The 26,279-nt window shown below is 39.7% G+C and overlaps 1 protein-coding gene and 1 long non-coding RNA gene across 2 annotated transcripts in view; one reads left to right on the forward strand and one right to left on the reverse strand.

Annotated features, from left to right (window-relative positions):
• The first annotated feature begins 43 nt into the window (after positions 1-43).
• LOC134347722 (uncharacterized) lies at positions 44-20,479 on the forward strand. The gene is made up of 3 exons (XR_010018242.1): positions 44-173; positions 16,620-16,697; positions 17,446-20,479. It is a non-coding gene; the product is annotated as an uncharacterized LOC134347722 (long non-coding RNA).
• Positions 2,427-26,279, reverse strand: part of srp54 (signal recognition particle 54) — a 41,028-nt gene continuing 17,175 nt past the window's right edge. Inside the window, exons 8-17 of the mRNA XM_063050109.1 lie at positions 22,708-22,765; positions 20,739-20,889; positions 20,495-20,643; positions 13,472-13,572; positions 13,299-13,385; positions 13,141-13,214; positions 12,423-12,531; positions 3,963-4,133; positions 3,397-3,492; positions 2,427-2,917 (exon numbers count right to left, since the gene is read on the reverse strand). Of these exons, the coding sequence (XP_062906179.1) occupies positions 2,826-2,917; positions 3,397-3,492; positions 3,963-4,133; positions 12,423-12,531; positions 13,141-13,214; positions 13,299-13,385; positions 13,472-13,572; positions 20,495-20,643; positions 20,739-20,889; positions 22,708-22,765 (1,088 nt within the window). The 3' untranslated portion in view covers positions 2,427-2,825. The remainder of the gene's footprint in view (positions 2,918-3,396; positions 3,493-3,962; positions 4,134-12,422; positions 12,532-13,140; positions 13,215-13,298; positions 13,386-13,471; positions 13,573-20,494; positions 20,644-20,738; positions 20,890-22,707; positions 22,766-26,279) is intronic.

The following is a 26,279-nucleotide window of genomic DNA, read 5'->3' on the forward strand; positions in this document are numbered from 1 at the left end:
TCAAAATAAAAGCTCAACATAAACAACCAGAGGTCCTAATAAAAAATAAAAAGATAAACACAAAAAAATCTGCAGATGCTGGAAATCCAAAACAACATACACAAATTGCTGAAGGAACTCAGGAACAAACAGTGGACGTTACGGGCTAAGACACTTCAGGACCCTATTTCAAGGTAAACAGAACCTCCCTACCTAAGTCATCGTGTTATCCATGTCGATGCCTAAAGGTCACAGTAGTCTTAAAATAAAACAAAACAAAGAGCTAAATCGCAGTGTCCACGTAATTAAATCATCCTTGCTTAGATAATTCAAAGATGATGAATGTAAAAAATTAAAGAGTAAGCCAAAGCCTTTGCTTTACATTCCAACCTCTCACCCTCGCCCCCCCCCCGACCCTCGCCCCCCCCGGACCCTCGCCCGTAACTAACAAGGGAAATGTACAGTTGAGCAATTTATATCAACAAGATATAATTAAAAACATAACTACCTATTTTGGAAATCAAACAATTACATGGCTGATATCAGCAAGTGTGAATATAAAACTATTTTAAACCGAAAAAAATCCTAGGTAGATTCTTCCTCCCAATTAAAAGGTGGTTAAGTAAATAATATACTGGGATTTCTTATTTTTAATTCATACCCTTCTCATTTTGTCATGTACATTTAATGCTGATACAATATTTGTGAATGTTTTTGAAAAATTAAGGGTACCTTATATCATTATAATAGTTTCAGTTGGATCAGACTTTCAATTACATAGTTGTGTTATACACAAAATATAACTAAGAATTGCTGTTTGGCATTAGTTTATAAACGTCAATGTTATGGATAATTACATAATCTAGAACCCCAACATGTAATTAGACCTCAACTAGGATAGCAAGGTGGTACCATAAATAACCTCAGTGTCTCAGGGGGTAAGGAAAAGAAACACAGGAGGATGAATAAACCCCTTTTTGAGAAGTGTATACTGTATCTGAAACTAAACTCTAAAGAAATACAAATAAAAGCAGTATCAGCTGATTGTTTTCATGACTTACTAGCTTTGAAAAACTGATAAAAGATCAAATCTATTTACATAGCTGCTGCTTTCTACCAGAATAACCAATGTGCTTTGAATAAAGTTACTTAAGTAAAGTCATTTATGCAGGCAAACAATAGTGCTGATTAACACAGTAATGCTAGATTTGAAAAAAAAGCAACTTTCCATGGTTTTTAAATCCCAGACTCCTTGTGGACTAAGAGTCAACAAAGAGTTAAAAGAATCCAATAATTACTCATCCCACACTTGAATTCTGAAAATATATAGCAATGGAAATCACTACACAGGAACAAGATCAATGAAAAGTTCACCCAACCTGGATTTAATTTTAAAAACGCAAACAACAGGAATTCTGCAGGTGCTGGAAATTCAAGCAACACACATCAAAGTTGCTGGTGAACGCAGCAGGCCAGGCAGCATCTCTAGGAAGAGGTATAGTCGATGTTTCAGGCTGAGACCCTTCATCAGGACCTGAAACGTCGACTGTACCTCTTCCTAGAGATGCTGCCTGGCCTGCGGCGTTCACCAGCAACTTTGATGTGTGTTGCTGGATTTAATTTTAAGTCTTTGCTGTCTATATTGTAACTCAAACCACTTTCTTTTCACCCATTATCTCCCTAACATTGCTGAGCTTCAGTGGGCTCCCTATCACTATCTCAATGTTAAATACTTTTACAGCCTCAGCTCTCTTTCTCTTCAAATTCCGTTAAGCCCTATAATTTAACAACAAATCTGTTCCTCTATTTCTGATGTTTTTGGCATTGGCATTGTTAAGTAAAGGAGGCCATGCTATTTAAGCCCCAAGTCTAAATCAAAATCTCAGCCTCTCCAATATACTTTTATAACTTTGCCTCAAATCTTATGATTTTCTTATGCCTCTCTTTTTTACTCAAAGTTCAAGGTAAATTTATTAACAATATACAACCATATACAACCCTGAGATTTGTATTCTTGCAGGATGTAGTTTATAATATTTTATGTTAAAAGATGCTCCAGAAGGAATGTTGTTATTTAGTTAAAAGGGCCACATTTCCCCCTTATGCTATTGATTTTTCTCACTCCATTTATTGCAACTGTGTTATCCATATTTTTCTTCCTACATAGGCAGAACCAATTCTTAATCTATTAGCAGAATTAAATTATTTCACTAACAATGGAAAAAAAATTCCTGCAACTTTCTTGTCCTCCATGAGAATGCCAAACCTCTTTGTTGTCTTTTTTACTTCTTCTCTATACCTCCCAGCCTAGCCAGGTACTTGTCAACAGAATTATGGTTTTCAAACCATCAACATTCATATTAAGCATGTTTAGGCATATGAATTTCATAATGACACTAAAATAAAGACAACATAATATTTGTAAGAAGCAATTCATTTATGAAAATCTTCATTTCATTTTGAACAAAGCACTGCATTTACAAATTATACATTGTTTGCTTATCTGTGCAAACAATTAAGTAAATTAATGTAATTCTAATTTTACATGATTGTTTTATTTGTACTTTACAGCATAAAGTGAGAAACATACTTGAAAATATTGGCTAAAGGAATATTTTATTTCACCCAATATTATTTGAGCAATGAATCTTCAGCAGTTACATTAAATGATTTTACTTTTTCCTGTTCAACATATCCAAATAGAATACAATGAAATCAATCATATAACAATATTATTCAATAATTTTAAGGTTTAAAAACTCTATTTCCTCCCTCCCCCTTCCAAAGGAAAAAAGGTTTATATTTTTCATCTTCCAAATTTGCCAAGTTTATTTATGGCACTTGTTTCAAAGGTTGTTAAATCCCATCATGCCTTTCATATTCCCAGCAGCACCTTGTTGAAACTGTCTCATCATAGTCTGTAGACCAGCCATTCCACCTAAATTGGAAAGAAAAATATAATTAATACAACCAAATATTTCACCTATGAAGAGGAGGCTGCATCCCAACAGACTTGCAAGTGAAGTGTCATCTCACCTAGATGGACTGTTTGGGGCCTTGAATGATGATGAGGGAGGTGCAGGGGCAAGTGTAGCACTTGTCCTGGCACCTATCCCTACAAGTATGAAAAAATGCACTACAGTTTTATCTCCGCAAACATGAGTTCTTACTAGCTCTTCTTTGTTAGTTCTGACGAAGGGTCTCAGCCTGAAACGCCGACAATACCTCTTCCTAGAGATGCTGCCTGGCCTGCTGCATTTCACCAGCAACTTTGATGTGTGTTACAGTTTTATCTGATAGGTTTTCTAAACAGGAAAACCTAAGTGCTGTTGCACAGGAATTTTGTAACCGAAGTTAAAACGCAAAGGCAAGTATGCACGGGTAGAAGCCTTGAAAATGCATTATGGAGATACTTGCCCATATGATGAAGCACTCTCGGATCCATCATTTTAGCCATCTGCTGGTTGAGTTTAGCCATCTGAGATGGGTTGACATTTTTGGACATATCCCCTCCTGCACACCAGCCAAAAAATGGTGTTAATAAAACTTGAGTTAATTTTACAATAAAAGATCAAGAGTAAAAGATCAAGTTATATATACTCATATTAAACATAAAAGCTGTAATTCCCTTTTTAAAAACTGGCTTTAGTTCACAATGACTCTCTCAATAATTCCTTGTATGCAGTCACCAATCAACTTTTGAGTCTGTGTCAGCTCTCTCAATAATCCTGTCAATTCAGCTCATTCATATTGCGACTCACAGAGAGGCTACAGGAGGCCACAATTAGACCCGAGTTGGTGGAGCAATGAAGCATGAGCTGCTGAGCCACTGAGCTGTTCGGATATCGTTTTTGCCTTTCGCAGTTTTCAGTATCATACTGAGAATGCTAAAGCATGTTTAACACCTCTTGTTATTTCGCTGTTGTCAGGATACAGGAAACATGGTTATTCTAGAATTCTACAATCCTGCAAAACCTACATACCTTTGAAAAGACCTTTGATTCCACCCATCTTTTTCACCATTTGAGCAAACTTTGTATACTGTGTCAGAAGCTCCTGTACGTCTCTGGTTGTAACACCAGCTCCTCGTGCCACTCTTTGGATCCTTCCTGGCTGTTTACTGAACAGTTTAGCACCATCTTTATTGTCGAGTTCTAGGAAAAAAAGTATCAGTGCCATCATTAATTTACCTAAAGCTGCGCGAGTTCAGATTTATACTTGTCAATCAAGAAATTTGACACTATTAAAGACAGATGCCTATTCCCATCTTAAGCCATGTACTCTCTTTAACAGCAGCATACAATAGTTAATGTACACCATCTACAAGCCACTGAAAACACATTCATGTAGAGCCTTGATCAGATCTGAAACATAACATTGAGCTCTTGGTATCACACAGTCTGATGAGAATGGGACATTGAGAGCTTAGTGTGTATTCATCTGCAAAGAAACGATCATCCAGAGGATCACCCAGACGGACTTGAAGCAGATGTCTTTACAGTTGAAAGTTCCAACTTTTGTACTCTAGTCTACTCAGAATAAAGAATAACAAGGCAATTAGCCAATTACATTTTATTCCTGGATGCTACATTTTGGGCTTTTGGACCCATTTCCCAAAAATCACTCTCCTCCAGAGATCCAAATCTGTCAGCATTTCAAAAATATTTGTTCCATCTTTTTCTTCAGATAATGTGAACCAAAGAATTTGATGGGAGACAGTAGTTAGCAAAGAATATATTAATAGAACATCGCAGAGAATCGATAGTAAAGTGTTAGTAAAAAGTAGAGAAATAGAATGTAACATAATGAAGTAGTTCAATAAATTTAGGGTAATTTCTTCAAGATAAATGCACTAAGTAGAGGATAGTATATCATGGAAAGAATATTTTCCTAATAAACAGCTGTGAATAGAAGAATAAGGTGCAAAAATCAATCCCCATTTTTATTGCTTTACATTATGAACGTCTTATGCCCCTTTGCAACATTCTGTTCCCAACTACATAATTAAATATAATTTTTTAACTTAGTGCCAACAGCAAAATTTCACATACAAACTTTCCCATACAACATTTTCCTATTTCATCCAACTCATTAATGTACATGGTGCGAAGCCAAGGTCCAGTACAGATTTAGACACTCCTACAAAATATATTTATTTGTTCCTTGTTTCCACCTGCCTATCCTTTATCAGTCTATTGTTACCTTATTATTTCTGGTCTGCTTATTCATGTAGAAACATGGAAGGCCTACAGCACAATACAGGCCCTTTGGCCCACAATGCTGCGCCAAACATATACTTACTTTAGAAATTACCTAGGGTTACCCATAGCCCTGTAATTTTCTAAGCTCCATATACCTATCCAAGAGCCTCTTAAAAGACCCTATTATATCCGCCTCCACCACTGTCGCCGGCAACCTATTCCACGCACTCACCACCCTGCGTAAAAAAACTTACCCCTGACATCTCCTCTGTACCTGCTTCCAAGCACCTTAAAACTGTGCCCTTTCGTGTTAGTCATTTCAGCCCTGGGAAAAAGCCTCTGACTATCCACACAAGCAATGCCTCTCATCATCTTATACACCTCTATCAAGTTCACTCAACCTATTCTCAAAAGGCTCCCCAATCCAGGCACCATCCTTGTAAATCTCCTCTTTCTATAGCTTCCATATCCATAGAGGTGACTAGATACTGAGTACAGTACTCCAAGTGGGGTCTGACCAGGGTCCTATGTAGCTGTATCACTACCTCCCAGCTCTTAAACTCAATCCCACGGTTGATGAACGCCAATGCACCATATGCTTTCTTAACCACAAAGTCAACCTGCACAGCAGCTTTGAGTGTCCTATGAACACAGACCCCAAGATCCCGCTATCCTCCACACTGCCAAGCGTCTTGCCATTAATACTACATTATGTCATCATATTTGACCTACCAAAATGAACCACGTCACACTTATCTGGGTTGAACTCCATCTGCCACTTCTCAGCCCAGTTTTGCATCCTGTCAATGTCCCGCTGTAACCTCTGACAGTCCTCCACACTATCCACAACACCCTCAACCTTTCTGTCACCAGCAAATTTACTAGCCCATCCTTCCACCTCCTCATCCAGGTCATTTATAAAAATCATGAAGAGAACGGGTCCCAGAACAGATCCGAGGCACACCACTGGTCACTGACCTCCATGCAGAATATGACCCATCTACAACCACTCTTTGCCTTCTGTGGGCAAGCCAATTCTGGATCCACAACGCAAGGTCCCCTTGGATCCCATGCCTCCATACTTTCTCAATAAGCCTTGCATAGGGTACCTTATCAAATGCCTTGCTGAAATCCATATACACATCATCTACTGCTCTACCTTCATTAATGTGTTTAGTCACATCTCAAAAAACTCAATCAGGCTCGTAAGGCACAATCTGCCTTTGACAAAACCATGCTGACTATTCCTAATCATATTATGCCTCTCCAAATGTTCATAAATCCTGCCTTCAGGATTTTTTCCATCAACTTACCAACCACTGAATTAAAACTCACTGGTCTTTAATGTCCTGGGTTATCTCTACTCCGTTTTTTTGAATAAGTGAACAACATCTGAAACGCTCCAATCCTCCAAAACCTGTCCCATTTAAAGGTTGCATGGATGAACTACAACAATTGTTCATCCCAGTTTGGCAAAAGAATAAATCAAGGAAGGTAGTGCACCCGTGGCTGACAAGAGAAATTAGGGATAGTATCAATTCCAAAGAAGAAGCATACAAATTAGCCAGAGAAAGTGGCTCACCTGAGGGCTGGGAGAAATTCAGAGTTCAGCAGAGGAGGACAAAGGGCTTAATTAGGAAGGGGAAAAAAGATTATGAGAGAAAACTGGCAGGGAACATAAAAACGGACTGTAAAAGCTTTTATAGATATGTAAAAAGGAAAAGACTGGTAAAGACAAATGTAGGTCCTCGGCAGACAGAAACAGGTGAATTGATTATGGGGAGCAAGGACATGGCAGACCAATTGAATAATTACTTTGGTTCTGTCTTCACTAAGGAGGACATAAATAATCTTCCAGAAATAGTAAGGGACAGAGGGTCCAGTGAGATGGAGGAACTGAGCGAAATACATGTTAGTAGGGAAGTGGTGTTAGGTAAATTGAAGGGATTGAAGGTAGATAAATCCCCAGGGCCAGATGGTCTGCATCCTAGAGTGCTTAAGGAAGTAGCCCAAGAAATAGTGGATGCATTAGTGATAATTTTTCAAAACTCGTTAGATTCTGGACTAGGTTCCTGAGGATTGGAGGGTAGCTAATGTAACCCCACTTTTTAAAAAAGGAGGGAGAGAGAAACCAGGGAATTATAGACCGGTTAGCCGAACGTCGGTGGTGGGGAAACTGCTGGAGTCAGTTATCAAGGATGTGATAACAGCACATTTGGAAAACGGTGAAATGATCGGACAAAGTCAGCATGGATTTGTGAAAGGAAAATCATGTCTGACGAATCTCATAGAATTTTTTGAGGATGTAACTAGTAGAGTGGATAGGGGAGAACCAGTGGATGTGGTATATTTGGATTTTCAAAAGGCTTTTGACAAGGTCCCACACAGGAGATTAGTGTGCAAACTTAAAGCACACGGTATTGGGGGTAAGGTATTGGTGTGGGTGGAGAATTGGTTAGCAGACAGGAAGCAAAGAGTGGGAATAAACGGGACCTTTTCAGAATGGCAGGCGATGACTAGTGGGGTACCGCAAGGCTCAGTGCTGGGACCCCAGTTGTTTACAATATATATTAATGACTTGGATGAGGGAATTAAATGCAGCATCTCCAAGTCTGCAGATGACACGAAGCTGGGTGGCAGTGTTAGCAGTGAGGAGGATGCTAAGAGGATGCAGGGTGACTTGGATAGGTTGGGTGAGTGGGCAAATTCATGGCAGATGCAATTTAATGTGGATAAATGTGAAGTTATCCACTTTGGTGGCAAAAATAGGAAAACAGATTATTATCTGAATGGTGGCCGATTAGGAAAAGGAAGGTGCAACGAGACCTGGGTGTCATTATACACCAGTCATTGAAAGTGGGCATGCAGGTACAGCAGGCGGTGAAAAAGGCGAATGGTATGCTGGCATTTATAGCGAGAGGATTCGAGTACAGGAGCAGGGAGGTACTACTGCAGTTGTACAAGGCCTTGGTGAGACCACACCTGGAGTATTGTGTGCAGTTTTGGTCCCCTAATCTGAGGAAAGACATCTTTGCCATAGAGGGAGTACAAAGAAGGTTCACCAGATTGATTCCTGGGATGGCAGGACTTTCATATGAAGAAAGACTGGATGAACTGGGCTTGTACTCGTTGGAATTTAGAAGATTGAGGGGGGATCTGATTGAAACGTATAAGATCCTAAAGGGATTGGACAGGCTAGATGCAGGAAGATTGTTCCCGATGTTGGGGAAGTCCAGAACGAGGGGTCACAGTTTGAGGATAGAGGGGAAGCCTTTTAGGACCGAGATTAGGAAAAACTTCTTCACACAGAGAGTGGTGAATATGTGGAATTCTCTGCCACAGGAAACTGTTGAGGCCAGTTCATTGGCTATATTTAAGAGGGAGTTAGATATGGCCCTTGTGGCTACGGGGGTCAGGGGGTATGGAGGGAAGGCTGGGGCGGGGTTCTGAGTTGGATGATCAGCCATGATAATAAATGGCGGTGCAAGCTCGAAGGGCTGAATGGCCTACTCCTGCACCTATTTTCTATGTTTCTATGTTTCTATTCTCATTGATGATGCAAAGATTATTGCCAGATGCTCAGCAGTCTCCTCCCTCACCGCCCACAATAACCCGGAGACTTGTCCAACTTGGTGCTTTCCAAAAGCTCTAGCACATCCTCTTTCTTAATGTCTATATGATCTCATGCAGAGTATTATTAACATATTATATAACAAAAGATATTCTTGTGTTCAGAGGGCATTAGAAGTCTCAGGAACTTCTTCTTCACTCCCTCCTACAGTATGCAAATACATTCTTCCCTAAATTTGATGAACTCAGTGGAAGTCATGTAAAGGTCCCTTGAACAAGTGTGTGGTAAATACATGGATATCAAAAAGATTTTCTTTATTTTTAAAAATTGTTTATTGGGATGGTGGGGTTAAAGTTGAAACAATTTATACAGTGAACATTGGAGGCCTTCAGGGTCATTTTTGATTTTGGATAAAAGGGGCTAAATGGTCAGTCTACTCCTTTATCAGATATGGAAAATGAATAAATTACTAGTCCAGTAATTCAGAACTCCAGCTAAAAATTCATTGACATAGATTTAAATCTCATTACAGCTGTGGATGTATATTCAGCTAAATAAATGTGATAAATTTTCTACATCAATCATGAGGACATGTGGGAGGAAACCAATCACCTGGTGACATCCACCGTGATACAGATAGAATGTGTAAAAATCCACACAAAACCACCTCAGATGTACCAGGATCGGTGGAGCTGTGGGAGAACAAAGCAATCTACTTGCCAAGTTCCTGTCTAACATAAGGAGGAGACTCTCAGGTTGGAAGAACATCATCTCATGTTCCATCTTGGTAGCCTCTAAATCTGACAGCACAAAAATCTATTTCTCTAATTTCTGTCCCTCTCCCCATCTCTTTTTCCATTTCTTCCTATTTTGGCACCTATTTCTCTTTTCCTCATCTGCCCATCATCTCCCTCTGTTATGCCTCCTCCAGCACTTTCTCCCATGATGAATTCTCCTCTCAGATTCCTTTTTCTTCAGCCCTTTACCTCTTCCACCCATCACCTCCATACTTTATCCTCCATCACTCACTCACCAACCTTCCCCTTCACCTAGCACTTGTGAGCTGTACTCCTTTCCATAACACACACAAAATGCTCGTGGAAGTCAGCAGGCCAGGCAGCATCAATGGAAGAGTAAACAGTCAATGTTTCCGTAAGCTACAGACCATAAGACATAGGAGTAGAATTAGGCTATTCAGCTCACCAAACTGCTCCGTCATTCCATTTTGGCTGATTTATTATTCTTCTCAACCCCATTCTCATGCCTGCTGCTTGTAACTTTAGACACTATTATGAGTTAGTACTAATTAATAATCTATTAAGCTCTGTTTTAAATATACCCAATGATGACCTCCACAGCTGTCTGTGGCAATGAGTTCATCACCATCTGGCTAAAGAAATTCTTCATCACTGTTCTCAATGGATGTCCTTCTCTAGTCCTAGACTCCACTACTAAAGGAAAAATCTTCTCCACGTCCACTGTCTAGGCCTTTCAAAATTTGATGGGCTTCAATGAGATACCAACTCATTCTTCTGACTCCAGCAAGTACAGGCCCAAAGCCATCAAATGCTCCTCATACGTTAATCCTTTCATTCCCGGGATCATTGTCATGAATGATCTTCTTCCTACTCTGGACCCTCCCCAATGCCAGCACATCCTTTCTGAGATAGGAGACTCAATACAGCTCAAAATACTCCAAATGCAGTCTGACCAATGCCTTGCAATGCTGAGGCTTTAAATCCTTGCTCTTATACAATATATAGTTCTCTTGAAATGAATGAATGCATGCCAATATTGCATTTGCCTTCCTTACCACCAACTTAACCTGCAAATTAATCTTTAAGGAATTCTGCACATGGACTCCCAAGTCCATTTGCACCTCTGATTTCTGAATTTTCTCCCCATTTAGAAAATAGTCTATGCCTTTATTCCTTCTACCAAAGTGCATAGCCATACACTTCCCTACACTATATTCCATCTGCCACTTCTTTGCCCATTCTTTTAATCTGTGCTTCTTAAAAACCTTGCTTCCGCAACACTATATGCCATTCCACCCATCTTCGTATCATCTGCAAACTTGACCACAAAGCTATCAATTCCATCACCCAAATCATTGACATACAACCTGAAAAGATATGGTCCCAGCAATAACCCCTACAGAACACTACTCGCCACCCAACCAAAAAAAAAGGCCCCATTTCCACTCTTTGCCTCCTGCCAGTCAGCCAGTCTTTTATCCATGCTAGTATCTTTTCTGTAATAACATGAGCTCTAATTTTGTTTAGCAGCCTCAGGTGCAGCACTTTGTCAAAAGCCTTTTGAAAATCCAAGTAAACAACATCCACTGACTCTCCTTTATCTAACCTGCCTGTTATTTCATCAGACAAATCTAAGGGATTTGTCAAGCAAAATATTTCCTCAAGTAAACCATGTTGGCTTCAGTCTATTTTATCATGGGTGCCTCCAAGTACCCTGAAACCTCAATTTTAATAATAGACTCCAACATCTTCCCAACCACTGAAACCAGACTAACTGGCCTGTAATATCCTTTCTTTTGCCTCCGTCCCTTCTTTGAGGGTAGAGTGACATTTGCGATTTTCTCGTACTCCAGAACCATACTAGGATCTAGTGCTTCTTGAAAGACCATTACCTCCACAATTTCTCAAACTACCCCCTTCAGAAGCCTGCCCTGGGGCGTAGTCCTTCAGACCTTTCAGCTTCCCAAGCACCTTCTCCTTAGTAATAGCAACTACACTCATTTCTGCCCTGATACTCTTGAATTTCTGGCATATTGGTCTTCCACAATGAAGACTGACGCAATATACTGAAGTCCAACCACCATTTCTTTGTCCTTCCACCACACCCCCAACCAATATTACCTCTCCAGCATCATTTTTCAGCAATCTAATATTCAGTCTTGCCTCTCTTTTACTCTTCATATATCCAAAAACAACTTTTGGTATCCTCTTTTATATGATTGGCTAGTTTTCCTTCATTATTTCATCCTTATTGCCGTTTTAGTTTCCTTCTGGTGGTTTTCAAAAGCTTCCCAATCCTCTAAATTCCCACTAATTTTTTACTATATTTTATGCCTTTTTTTTTTGCTTTTATGCTGTCTTTGACTTCGCTCGACAGCCATGGTTGCCTCATCCTCCCTTTAGAATACTACTTCTTTGGGGTGTATCTAACCTGCGCCTCCCAAATTGGTCCCAGAAATGCCAGCCATTGCGGTTCTGACACCATCCCTGGAAGTGTCCTTTTCCAGTCAACTTTGGCCAGTACCTCTCTCATGTCTCTGTAGTTGCCTTTGCTCCATTATAATACTGATATAACTGATTTTAGCCTTTCCCTCTCAAACTGCAGGGTAAATTCTATTGTATTATGATCCTGCCCCACCTCCTTATTTCAGCTTCTTGCCCCCCTTTTTTTCCCCAGTCCTGATGAAGGGTCTCGGCCCAAATGTTGACTGTTTATCCCTCTCCACAGATGCTGCCTAACCTGCTGAGTTCCTCCAGCATTTAGGGTGTGATATCCTACACAAAGCAACAATTATCTATTTCCTTTTATAAATATTTGCTGCGCCTCACACATGGTCATATTTATACATTTGTGTAATATTAACAGGGCAGGTTTGAATTAAAAGTATAAAGCACAGAGTAGATAGAGTATACCTTGGTCATTCATACTATCCATTATGGTCATCAGTTTCTTGAGCCTTGCCATTGATTCTTGTTCATTGCCTTTACTCATGAAATCAGTTCCAAAGCCAGGGATCATACCCTTGAAGAAAAAGACATAATTGATAATTAGACATAAGGAATAAATTAATTACAGAAAAATATTTTTGACCCTCCAAAATAAATTTGTTTGGGGCAGAGCCATTTACATTTGACCTAAATAAACAATGCAAAGTATACATGCAGTTACAAAAGGCAATAAATTCTTGAACACAAGGTTATTATTTCTAGTATGTGATACAAATCATAGAGCCCATGTTAACTCCCCTCCCCCCCGCCCGGGATGAAATGGCTGACACAAGGGGGCATAGTTTTAAGGTGCTCGGAAGTAGGTACACAGTAGGTTGTCAGGGGCAAGTTTTTTCAAACAGAGAGTGATGGGTGTGTGGAATGCACTGCCAGCGATGGTGGTGGAGGCAAATAAAATAGGTGACTCTTAGATAGGCAATGAAGCTTAGAAAATTAGAGGGCTATGCGGCAGGGTATTCTAGTCAGTTTCTAAGAGTAGGTTACACGGTCGGCACAACACTGTGGGCCGAAGGGCTTGTAATGTGCTGTAGATATCTATGTTCTATGTTTTCTTTACTTTAATACTTACTGTTACAACATGCACTTTACCTAGTTAAACTGCAGAAAATATTTTAAAACCTACCATTATCTGACTGAATGGACCCATCTTCATAATGTTTTGAAACTGCTCATACATATCACGCAGGGTGAACTGACCTACAAAGGAGAGAGCAAGCCATTAAGTCATTTTAGTTTCAAATCCTCCTCTTCTCCCTCACAATATTTTAAATTCAAGCTTACCATGTTTAAGTTTGTCTATTAGTTCTTCATTGTCATCCAATTTCAATTCATTTACCTTGTCTATTAAACCTTCAATATCACCCATACCTGGAATGTATGAAAATTAAAGTTTTAGTATACATATTATTTACAAACACAGTATATACAACAGCAAAAATAATAAAGAAACCTACCAAGTAATTTGCTAATGAAGGGCTGTGTTTTGAATGGTTCAAAATCATCAATGTGTTCTCCAGTACCAATAAAAATTATTGGACTTTTGGTGGCTGCCACTCTGCAACAAAATATAGAACATGTTGCTATGTGCTCACCCTTTCTCAAGTTCACATTTTGTTCACAAAACAGAAAATAATTGGATAATACCAAAATAATTAGGCTGAGGGGAGATCTGACAGAGATTTTTAAGATTATGAGAGGCATAGATAGAGTAGGCAGGGAGCATCTTTTTCCCCAGAATAAAAATATCTAATACCAGAGGGCATGCACTGAGGTGAGGGTGGGAGGTTCAAAAGAGATGTGAGGGGTAATTTTATTTTTTTTAAACTCAGAGTGATGGATGTCTGGAATGCACTGCCTGGTTTGTTGTTAGAGCCAAATATATTAGAAACTTTCAAGAGACATTTAGATAGGCACATGAATGCGAGGAAGATGGAGGGATATAGACATTGTGTAAGTAGGAGAATTAGTTCTTTGGGGGTTTTGATTTACTTTCTGGCTGGTTTGGTATAACAGTGAGCTGAAGGGTCTGTTCTTGTGCTGTACTGTTCTATTGTGCAGTGTATTTCCCATACACTGCACAATTCAGTATCGTAGTTCAGAAAAATCAAGTAAAATTAGAACGAGATTTACTCTGCCAAGTTGCTAATGTTTACCAGCAATTAGCTGGTACTTTACTTTCTCAAAATCTTAATGTCATAGAACAGGGGTCCCCAACCTTTTTTGCAACGCGGACCAGTTTAATATTGACAATATTCTTGCAGACCAGCTGACCCGGGGGGGGGGTGCGCGGGTGGTGTTCAGTTCAACAGTGCGTGGCAGGGAATGAGGAAAGGTGCAGCTGACTCATGTTGCCAAAACATATCATTTCCTCGTGGCCCGGTGGTTGACGACCACTGTCATAGAAGAAAGACCATCAAGTCTGCTGGTCAAAAGCGGTTCTATCTACCCTTTATTTCCCAGTTACCTATTCATCCCTCGAATTATCTTGCCACGCCTTGCAATAGGGTAATTTACAGTTGTTAATTAAAACACTAGCACAACTTTGGAAAAAACATAACAACCAAGTGGAAACAGTGTCACGGGGACAACACACTATTTGATACAGAAAGCACCGGAAGTCCTGATCAAAGCTGGTTCCTAGATCTACAAGATAACTGCAGTACCTATGTGTCAATGTACCATTCTCCTCCTTACACACATACGTCCCTTAAAGTTTGTGCCATAGCTTTTCTTCAAATAATTTTTAAAAATATCAAGTAAATTTGAACAATTCTGCCATCTGAACTCTGCAATTAGATAACGCTAAGATTGCACAATTCAATTGCAGTTGATAACTTGGGAAAATCATCAAGTTTGGGACTTGCAGAGATGAGTACATTTACTGAAGGAAATAAAAGATAGAAGGCAAACTATTGATAAAGCTAATACTTGTTACTGTGAAATGCTTCTGAATTTGTGATTTTTGCAAACTTTAATTTTGCACATCAGCTTTCATCTAATGAGAAAATGACATGAAAAATGTAGAGCTTGAATATTTTGTAAGGAAATGCTACCTTGTGGCAAGACTGTGCAGATCTAAAGTGATGTTTAAGATCTGAGCAATCTTTGGTTGCCATTAATCAAATGTGGAATTCATAAGGCAAGAATGGTGATAGATGATAGTTATAACAGAATGTAAAGAACATAAAACATAGTACAGCAGAGAAAAATAGATCCTTCAGCCCATGACGTCTGTGCTGACCAATATACCAATTTAAACTTCACAACTGCCTTTACATTCTACGCCGCATTACATCCACTCAGGTTACAGAAAACTGCCATTACAGAATTCACAAATCACTACCCAAAATTTGAGATGAATAAAATTTTTCATAGAATTTATGTTAAAAAAGTAAATAATCAACACTTTTTCCCCCAACTTGCATTTCTTTACACATGCACAGAAAATTGCAATACAGATCATTGTCAAGAAACATAAACCCCTTCCTTTCTGCAGTGGTCATCTGTAATTGTTGCTAATATATTAAGATCTAATACGTTTATTAATAATGAAATTTTAAAAAACAAGCTTTTCAATTGAGGCTATATTCACAGAAAAGAAAAAAAATCACTCTCAAAAAGATCTTCAAAACTAAGCATAATTGAGAACCAATCTAAAAATACAATTTGAAGTCAGACAGCAGATGGACTAACGCTAAAGCTTTTCACAAAGAATAAATTCTTACCTACTCTGCCATTCCCACAGCATTACGTCTGGAACTTAGTGCAACAGGTGCTGCCATATGTGTCACTGTCTGTACAGTGCAATGAAAGGGCCCCATTTTGCTTGGATTACCTACCCATTATTATAGGCGAGGGGGACAGAGACAGGATTCAGGACTGGAGCTTCTCCAGTAAAGGAGCAGACTGAGTTGAATCAGAGCTGTGGAGGGGTAACCCACAAGGCATCAATGCTATGTAGTACAACTGACATGTACTGTTTGAGAAATATAATATACTCCAGATTATGAATGGAGGTAGTAAGTTGGAAAAAAAAGCACATATATGGAAAAGATCTGACTTAAAGCCTTATAAGAATGTAAAGACAACAGGAGGCAACTAGAAAAACATGAATCCCATTATTGCAACAAAACTATGACAATTCTAGTTCTGACAAAGGCTCTTTGACCTGAAACATTAACAGCGTTCCTTGGCCCTCAGATGCAGTCCAATCTGCTAAATATACTGTATATTAAAACAAATACTGGCAATATATTTTAAAATACACTAAAAATACTGCCACTCATTTGCCAAGCGCACCATTTTATCAAAGTCCTCCTCTGGAATCCAGCGTAAACAGTTATTTGCAATGCTACCTGCTTTAGTACCTGCAAATTTAATATTGACTGCTGCAGCCCAATTTTCAAATATTTCATATATACAAGGAGTAGCAGTACCAAAACAGAAACCTCTTAGATATTTAAATACAAAAAAAATCTTCAATTATTAACATTTCCTGCTAATTAATTTTACAACTGAAATTATATGGCTAGCTTATTTCCATAGCTATTAATTTTGTGTACGTGGTAATTTATTTAAGGCTTTCTTAATGTTTATGTACAGTACATCCACTGCAGCATTTCATCAAACAAATTCTGTATCCTCAAAGCATTCTTCACAACATGGAAATCTTTTCCAAAGGTATGTTGGCTTTTCCTTCATTTTATAGCTATGTAGTGGTTTTAATTTATTACAGGTTGAAGAAAATAATTTTCTTCATTATTCAACTCACTTGTAATTTTGTAGGTTATGGTAGTTTTTCTTTATGAAAACAGTTATTGTATGGAACACCCTCTAATCTTACAACTATCAACATAACTAATTAATAGGATTTCTTTTGCCTCTGACTTCTCCCCCACTACCCCTACCAATTAACAACCCTGACATACATGCTCTCACCCCTATACCCAAGCCACCCCACACACACATTTCATATTGATTCATCAAACTGAGCCAATTCTTGATCCAACTCATCTCCGTCATTCTTCCTTTTATACTCTACTAATTTTATCCCAACTTTCAGAAATTCATTCTCACATTTTAGACTTATTTTTACTGATGGATCCACTGAATGCTTACATGTCATAGTTATTTTTAGTTTAATTCATCTAGATTTTTCATTACATATTGGGTGTTGGTCTTTTATTTTTACTTTTTTTCTTTAATTGGGTTCATTTGGGTTTCTTACTTTGTGGCTACTTGGGAGCAAACAAATCTCAAGGTTGATTAATTTACATATTCTTTGATAATAAATGTATTTTGAAGCATTTCTGTATTTAAAACTCATACTTATTGCTCTATTTGCCTACTTCAAATTTAGTTCCTAACTTTATTGATATCACTCAAAATGTATTAACTTCCTGTAAAACTTCCTGTATTTCTCTAATAGGATATTTTAAAAATCTACAAGACAAAACAATGTTAAAATTTACAGTGGTAAATTTTGGAACACACTTAATACAAAGTTATACTGCACAATACAAAAGTGTCAATACAAACTCTTAATGCAAAGAGTTGTATCAGGGGTATCTTTATTGCCACCAAGGCAGTGTATGGCCTAAACCCCCTTCTCTCCAAAAATGGACAAAGGCCTCTAAAGGACAATGATACCATCAATTCTCGATGGAAGGAACACTTTCAGGAGCTACTACTGTAGACATTGAAGTCATCAACCAGCTCCCACGACAACCTATGAATGAAGACACGAGTAAGCCTCCTAGTATCTACGAAGTGAAGGCAGCTTGCAAGAAATTGAGAAACAAGGCCACTGTACCTGATGGAATTCCAGCAGAAATCCTCAAGAAAGGTGGCACAGAACTTCTAAATTATATTCATGACCTGCTTGTCAAGATCTGGAATCAGAAGACGATTCCATCTGAATTCAAGGACACCCTGATTGTCAACACTTATCAAAAAAAGTGACAAAGCCAATTGCGAAAATTATAGAGGCATCTCCCTCCTCTCTACAACAGGAAAAGTACTCAGCCAAATTTTATGTGACTGGCTTTCACCTCTGGCAGAAGATCTCCTGCCTGAGTCTTAGTGTGGCTTTCATCCAGCCAGAGGAACATCTGATATGTTTTTTTTTAAACAGCACATTAATTGCAGAAGAAAACCTGGGAACAAAATCTCCCACTTTATATGGCCTTCATAGACCTTACAAAAGCATTTGACTAAATCGTCCTGCCCTTTGGCAGGTACTGTCCAAAACCGGATGCCTGGAGAAATACCTCAAGATCCTGCAGCTCTTGCACTCCTATCATTGTTTAACAGTCATCAGCAACAGCAGCTCTGAAACAGCACCTTTTAAAGTTGAGACCAGGGTCAACTAGGGGTGCATCATTGCCCCAACTCTGCTTGCCATTTCATTGCAACGATTCTTCACCTCACAGGCCAAGACCTCCCACAAGGAGTCCAGATTCTCTATAGGACAGATGGAGGGCTCTTAAAAGGTTCAAGGTAAACAGCAAGGTGTCAACTACTTCTGTCATGGAGTTCCAATATGCAGACAACAACGCCATCACAGCTCACTCTGAGAATCTGCAGTGCATAATGGATGCCTTTGCCGGAGTATACAAGTTCCTGGGACTTGATCTAAACATCACGAAAACCCAAATCTTGCAACAACCTGCTCCAGATCAAGCTTCTAAACCTCCAACCATCCAAGTTGACAACATTCCTCTGGAGAACACTGATCATTTCTCATATCTTGGCAACTTTCTTTCTTCAAGAGCCGACATTGACCTTGAAGTAAAATGCAAAATAGGCTGTGTGAGTGCAGCTTTTGCCAGGCTGAGAAAGAGGGTTTTTGAAGATTAGGATATCAAAGCCAACACTAAGCTTCTGGTCTATAAAGCTATAGTCCTCTCTTCCTTGCTATATGGAGTAGAGTCACAGACAACATATAACAGACACATAAACTACCTAGAAACTTCCCATCACAGATGCCTCCAAAATATTCTTAATTAGCTAGAAGAACAGGCATACTAATTCCAGCATCCTGGAGGAAGCAAACATTAACTCCATAGCCACAATCATGACTCAACACCAATTGCGACAGGTCAGCCACAGAATCCGTATGCCTGCCTCCTGCCTCCCACCTCCCTAAACAACTCCTGTTCGGCCAACTTATGGATGCAAAGCGAACTCCTAGAGGGCAGAAAAAGTGGTTCAAGGACAGTATCAAGACCCACCTGAGGAAGTGCCACATCAACCTGAATGGATAGGAGAGCTTAGCACAGGATAGGAAAAGCTGTCTATGAGGGGACTGCACAGCTCGAAGAATACCTCCACCATGCCGCTGAGACTAAGCAGCTTCAATGTAAGGAGAGACTGGGAAAAGGCCCAACCAGCTACATCCACCACCACTTCAATGACTTACACCTGCCAACATTGGAATAGGACTTGTGAATCACGGATCGGCATTTTTTAATTCAGGAGGAGGGCTGGGCATGGGGATAGCAACCCTATCCCATAAAAAAAAGTGCTACAAGAATGTCAACAGAAGTTCTAAAACCTCATCCCTGGGAGAGGAAGGATACACCAAGAAGATGGGTTACACCTGGAGACAACATGAAGGACTGGCCCAGCTCATAGAAGTCTGGTGAGCTACTGTCCGCTGTCTATGCCCCAGTAGTGGTGATTGGGCTTAAGTAAGTTCACTTTCAGACCAATTCTTGTGGAGGGCTGAAGTTGAAGGCCAAGGAACAAGGTCCGTGGCAGGGACTGAAAAGAATACCTATGGTTTGCTCACTATTTTATTGGGAGAAATTTTATTTTTCATCTTGTCCTGGATGTCAAACGTACCGCTTAACAACTTAAAGGTGGTGGGGGGGTAGAAATCAGAAAGAATGAAGTAGAGATGCATCTAATATAGGAAGCCTGAGGTTTTTCAAATAATGTTGCCAAGAAATAGAGGGGTTAATAAAGCACTATTGGGAGACACTACATCCTCTTGTACTAGTGTACCAAGCAGTCTTTAACTGGAAAGACAAGGATAGGAAAAGCTTCATGTGATCCCATCCAGATGGACTTAGAAAAGCAATGGAGTCATCTAATCAAATCTACAATGAACTGCAGACAGGTCAAAAAGGATTTTTTAAAAAAGTAGTCACAAATGATAAAGAATTTCACTCATGATTCATTAGCCATTTTGGTAGTATTCCAGTTGTGGAAACTCAAAAAAGTCAAAGAAATTCTTCAACATTTGGAAACAAATGACTCCACCACAAAAAATAAACTTGAGTTGAAACCTTGTCAATTCAACTTCAGTACAAAATTAGATGCAGAACCAAACTTTCCTGATATTTAAGTCAAACCCATTTAATATATGTCTATTAAACAATGTTCTGTATTAGTAAATCTGAATAGGTCTTTGTAATAAAATGCCATGCAGAAAAATTAGCACTTATTTATAAAACAGAATTCAGAGCACTTACGCACTGAGAGCACCTCCTCCTTTAGCGTGACCATCGAGCTTAGTAACAATTACTGATGCAACATCCACTTTGTCCTTGAAAGCTTTTGCTTGTGCTTCACAGGCTTGACCAATAGATGCATCCATTACATAAACAATGTTGTCGGGTTGCTAAAATGATTTTCAGGAAGAAACACGATACATTTTTCAATAATAAAAGCTTCAAACAAAAAACAGAATGATTTCCCAATCATATTGAAACTTACTATGGAATTTGAAACTTGCAACATTTCTTCAAATAATGAATCTTCCTGTTTGTGCCGGCCACTGGTATCAACAATTATTATCTCAAAGTTTTCTTTTTTAAATTTTTCCACACCTTCTGAGGCAATGATCACTGGGTCCATTTCTGTGTAGCTAATTTCAACAAGAAAAAGATTTTTGATTTGTATACTTGTAATTTGAATAGCTGAAGTCACACCCAAATATGAACAGATGTATAGCAGGTCAAGCAGCATCTGCGGCAAACAAAAATATAGATTAAATGTTTTAGGTCATTGAACTTTATAATAAAACATTCTAATAAATGTGCTAAGGGTCTGTAAACCAATCATTTGTGCAGTTCTGGTTACCACATTATCACATTATAGAAAAGATGCAGTGGCAAATAAAGAGTGCAGAAGTGATTCACCAAGATGTTGCCGGGGGGGGGGGGGGGGCGGATTCAGACATAAAGAGATTGGATAGCCTCACTTATTCTCAGTGAAATGCAGGGGGGCTGAGGGCTGACGTCATAAAAGTGCATAAAATTATGACAGCATACCAGATGTTCAGAATCTTTCTCTCTAGGGCAGGGAAGTCTGGAACTAGAGGCACAAGTTTAAGGTGAAAGGAGATAAACTGAAGGGATATTTGAGGGTAACACACATGAAGTGCTAGATGAATGCAGACCATGCAGCATCTATGGAAAAGAGTAAACTGTCGACCTTTCAGGCCAAGATCCTTCATCAAGACTCTTGTCTATAGGTGTTGCCTGGCCTGCTGAGTTCCTCCAGCATTTTGTGTGTATTATTTTTGATTTCCAGCATCTGCAGGTTTTATTTTGTTTGGGATACTTGAGGGTTAAGTTTTCACATGTAAAGGGTGGTTATCTGAAACAAACTGCCAGAGGAGGCGGTGGTAGAGGCAGATAACATTACAACGTTTAAAAGCACTTGAACAACCTCCGATCAACGTAGACAGGTCACAGGAGCAATATTTGTGCTCTACAATTCTTTCATTCTGTATTTCCCTTCTTTCTAATCAATACAAAGTATAATCACAATAGAGCAGATCTTCTGTAGGAACAAACACAATCCCCAAATTCACAACACCAAACACTACCAATAAAGTGAGCCTTCACACAAATCAATTACATACCAATAAGATTGAACAATTTTATTCTCCCAGTATTACAACCAACACATTTGAAAGGACAATTCCTTGATGATTTGCACATACAATAGGATTTTTACGTTGTACAGTATGGTTATCTAATGCTGCGTCGCAACCAACAAAATATTAATCAGGTTCATGTTTTTGAAGTTCTACTGAAGTAGCTAAGAAGCCAAAATAACTTGTTTTAAGTTGTTGATAAGAGATCTATTAGTTAAAGATTGGGCCAAATTGCTTGTGATCACCATGACAGCTCTCAATTTGGCTGTTGACCAGTCCCCAAAAAAGATCAAGCAAAATCACTAATTGCCCTTTTCACAGGAAGAGCTGCCAGAAAGCCTTTCTGTTTCAAGATGTCTCCAACCATCAGAAACATTTGGTAACAGGTGAAATTTACAGTACACTATAACAACATAGAATGTACTTAACCATTAACAAGTTAATTATGGAAAATAAACACAGTCTGATTTACCTTTTTGAAGAAGGTCTGTATAAATGCAGAACTGAGGAGCCACATACAAAGAGCAGATACCCAAAGCACAGTTTTGATCAGAAACTGCCAAGGGCTTTGCTGATTCCATTAACAGAATGCATCATTACTCCAACTCACAGTATTCAGTACTTGCATACTGCATTGTGCCTAAAAGTATACTGATGCAGGCACTGCAGCCATCAGCAGTGGTTGCAAAAAATCAAAACAATCTGGCCAACTTTAATTAATCATAATTACTTGTTGTTTAATTTAAATGCACTATCCCCTTAACATTATTTCCTTCAAATATCTCAATTTGTAAATCTTACCTTCCATAGAATGGAATTCTTGCTTTGGTTGCATTCTGTTTCAGTTGATCAAATGCACCTGCAGACCAAACAAAGTTCAAAGTAAATTTATTATCGAAGTACATATAGGTCACTATATATTGTACAGTTGAGATTCATTTTCTTGTGGGCATACTCAATAAATCCACTAACCATATTAGAATCAATGAAAGACTGCACCAACAGAGCAGACAACCAGAGCGCAAAAAACTGTGCAAGTACAAAAAAAAAGCAAACAATAAATATTGAGAATATGAAAAAAAGAGCCCTTGAAAGTGAGTCCATAATTTGTGAGAACAGTGATGGCTCAATAAAGTTATCCCCTCTGATTCAAGAGCCTGATAGTTAAGAGGTAACAACTGTTTCTGAACCTGTTGGTGAGTCCTGAAGCTCCTGTACCTTCTTCATGATGGCAGCAGTGAGAAGGGAAAATGATCTGGATGGTGGTGGTCTCTGATGCTGCTTTCCTGCGACAACTCTCCATGTAGATGTGCTCAATGGTGGGCAGGGCTTTACCTGCAATGGACTGGCCACATCCACTACTTTTTGTATGACTTTCTATTCAAGGGCATTGGTGTTAACATATAAGGCCATGATACAACCAGTCAATATACTGTCCATCACGTATCTATAGAAGTTTGTCAAAGTTTTAGATGTCATGCTGAATCTTCACAAACTCCTAAGGGAGTAGAGGTGCTGCCATGCTTTCTTCATAATAGTGCTTATGTGCTGGGCTCAGGACAGATCCTCCAAAATAATAACACTGAGGAATTTAAAATTGCTGTCCCTCTCTAACTCTGATCTCCCAAAGAGGACTGGCTCATGGACATATGGTTTCTCCTCCTGAAGTCAATAATCAGCTCCTCGGTCTTGCTGATATTGAGTGAGATGTTGTTATCGTGGCATCACACAGCCAGATTTTCAAATCTCCCTCCTATATGCTGATTCGTCACCATCTTTGATTCTGCCAACGACAGTGATGTTGTCAACTAACTTAAATATGAAGCCAGCAAATAACGCGACCAACACCGATGTCCTGCAGACCAGGGGTCCCCAACCTTTTTTCGGGGGGGGGGGGTGTTAATCACGACCAGAAAATAGGTGATAAGTCAACTGTAAGTCACTTATAAGTGGCTAATACTCAATTTCGTTTCTAAAAAGGGTTTATCTAACAAATTTAATATTAAACACACAGCACATATTTTTCTCCCATGAATCTAGTGATAAGTCAATTAAAAGTCACTTATAAGTCAATAGCATCAAAACATTTTAAGTAACACATATTTTCCTCGTATGAACATATAAAATCATTGCAACACACCAATATCGCTAAATCAGTGGGACCCCTGGACTTGCTTCCCTGCAACAAGACGGTCCCATCGAGGGGTGAAGGGAGACAGCGATATTCGAAGGGGGTTCCTTATGTCCAGTCTATTCCACAATTTAGTTTTCGTTGCATTCATTGCAGAAAACCCCGCTTCGAAGAGATATGATGTTGGAAATGGAAGCAACGGTTTCAGTGCTTTTGTGGCTATCTCAGGATATTCAGCCTTGACTTTGATCCAGAATGCCGGCAGAGATGTTATGTCAAACATACTTTTCAGCCCACCGTCATTTGCAAGCTTGAGGAGTTGATCTTCTTCCTGCGCTGACATGGATGATTCACCGGGGACATTCACAAATAGGTCACGGACCCACTCCTTTGCACATCTTAGGTCATTTGCGGTTGGGAAGTAACACTTGAATTTTGTCGACAGCGAAGTTAGGTGATCACACACCAGTTGTGAAAAGGACGGTGCAGCTCAGTCTCTTCCAAAATCCCAGCTAATGTTGGGAACTTGTCAAATATGCCCCTGTCCACTCGCCGTCCCCACAGTTCCAGTTTGACTTTGAAAGCAGACACTTTATTTGCCAACTTGAAGACAGTTGTTATTCTCCCCTGAAGTGACAAATTGAGTTCATTAAGCAGGTTGAGGATGTCACACAGATAAGCGAGTTTTGCTATCCACTCCTCGTCACTGAAGTGTGCTGCCAGTGGTGACATTTTTCCTGAAAGAAATCTCTGTAGCTGCTCTCTTAACTCAAAAACCCTGGCCAGGGCTCTCCCCCTTGATAGCCACCACACTTCAGTGTGTAAGAGAAGGCGTTTGTGCTCTGCATCCATTTCCTCGCAAAACTGCTCAAACAGACGTGAGTTAAGGGCTTTTGCTTTGATGTGATTGATAACTTCAACAACGTCACTCAATACGCTCTTAAGATCAGGTGACATTTTCCGGCTAGCCAGCAGTTCCCTGTGTATGACACAGTGTGTAGACTGGCATTCAGGAGCAACCTCTTTGACTCGGGTAGTGAAACCAGACAGCCGTCCAGTCATAGCTGCAGCCCCGTCTATGCATATTCCAACACAGAATGACCAGTCCAGTTTGCCTGACATGTAGTCAAAGACTTGAATATTTCTGCCCCAGTTGTGTTAGTTGGCAGCGGCAGTGCGCACAACATATCCTCGCGCACATTGTCTTGAAATGTATATCGCACATAAACCAGCAGTATTGCCTTGTTGTCGACATCGGTAGACTCGTCGACCTGGATAGCATACCATGGTGACCTGTTAAGCTGTTCCAACAGCTGTGCTTCGATGTCCTCCACTATGTCCTCCATCGATTCTCCTTGAAACTGTAGTAGCTGAAAGAGAAACCTGTGCCATCTTGTTAGCTGCAGCTTCTCCCAACAGTTCACGGCACATGTCCTTGGCAGCAGGCAGAATCAATTCACCACCAACAGTGAAAGGCTCCTTAGCCTTAGCAATACGGCTAGCCAGTAAGTACGACACTCTCAGAGCAGCAGCGTTTGTGGAGGTGGTGGCTCTCAGCACTTGCTTCTGTTCTGCTTGCTCATGTTTTTTCCGCTCAAAAAACCCAACGGGTTTGTCTTTAAGTGCAGGGTGCTTGGACACAAGGTGCCGAAGCAGTTTTGAGGGCTTCACTGCCTCATTAGACAGCTTGTCTCCACACATCACACACAGGGGGCTGGGAGCGTGCGAGTCACCTGTCGCAATAAAGCCATATTTTATGTATGACTCATTGTATTTTCTGTTGAAGGAAGCTTTCTTTTTTTTTTGCAGTCTCAGCCTCAGCTGTCTCTGCATTATCATCATCATTACGCCTTTTATGTCCTCTACCAACTCTTCCAAAGAAACTCTCAAGCGACGTTTGTTTTTTTTTTACTCATCGAGTAGTTGTAGGTTATACTGACTGATGACCTCGCGTGCGTTCAAGTTCAACAGTGGGCGTGACAGGGAATGATGAAAGGTGCAGCTGACTCATATCGTTTCATATCGCCAAATCATACCGTTCCCTCGCAGCCCGGTAGCACATGCTTTGTGGCCCGGTAGTTGCGGACCACTGGTCTGGAGAATGAGCACAAGCACTGGTAGACTCCATTACTTCTCTCTGATTGAGGCATTAAGCAAGGCAGAAGTAAACAAGGACAAGAGGGGAGGACAGGCGGGCGTTCAGCACAGTCTGCCTGTGTTTGACCAGTGTTCTTCTCCCTCT

The sequence above is a fragment of the Mobula hypostoma genome, chromosome 1 (assembly GCF_963921235.1).
Source record: "Mobula hypostoma chromosome 1, sMobHyp1.1, whole genome shotgun sequence".
NCBI lineage: Eukaryota > Metazoa > Chordata > Chondrichthyes > Myliobatiformes > Myliobatidae > Mobula > Mobula hypostoma.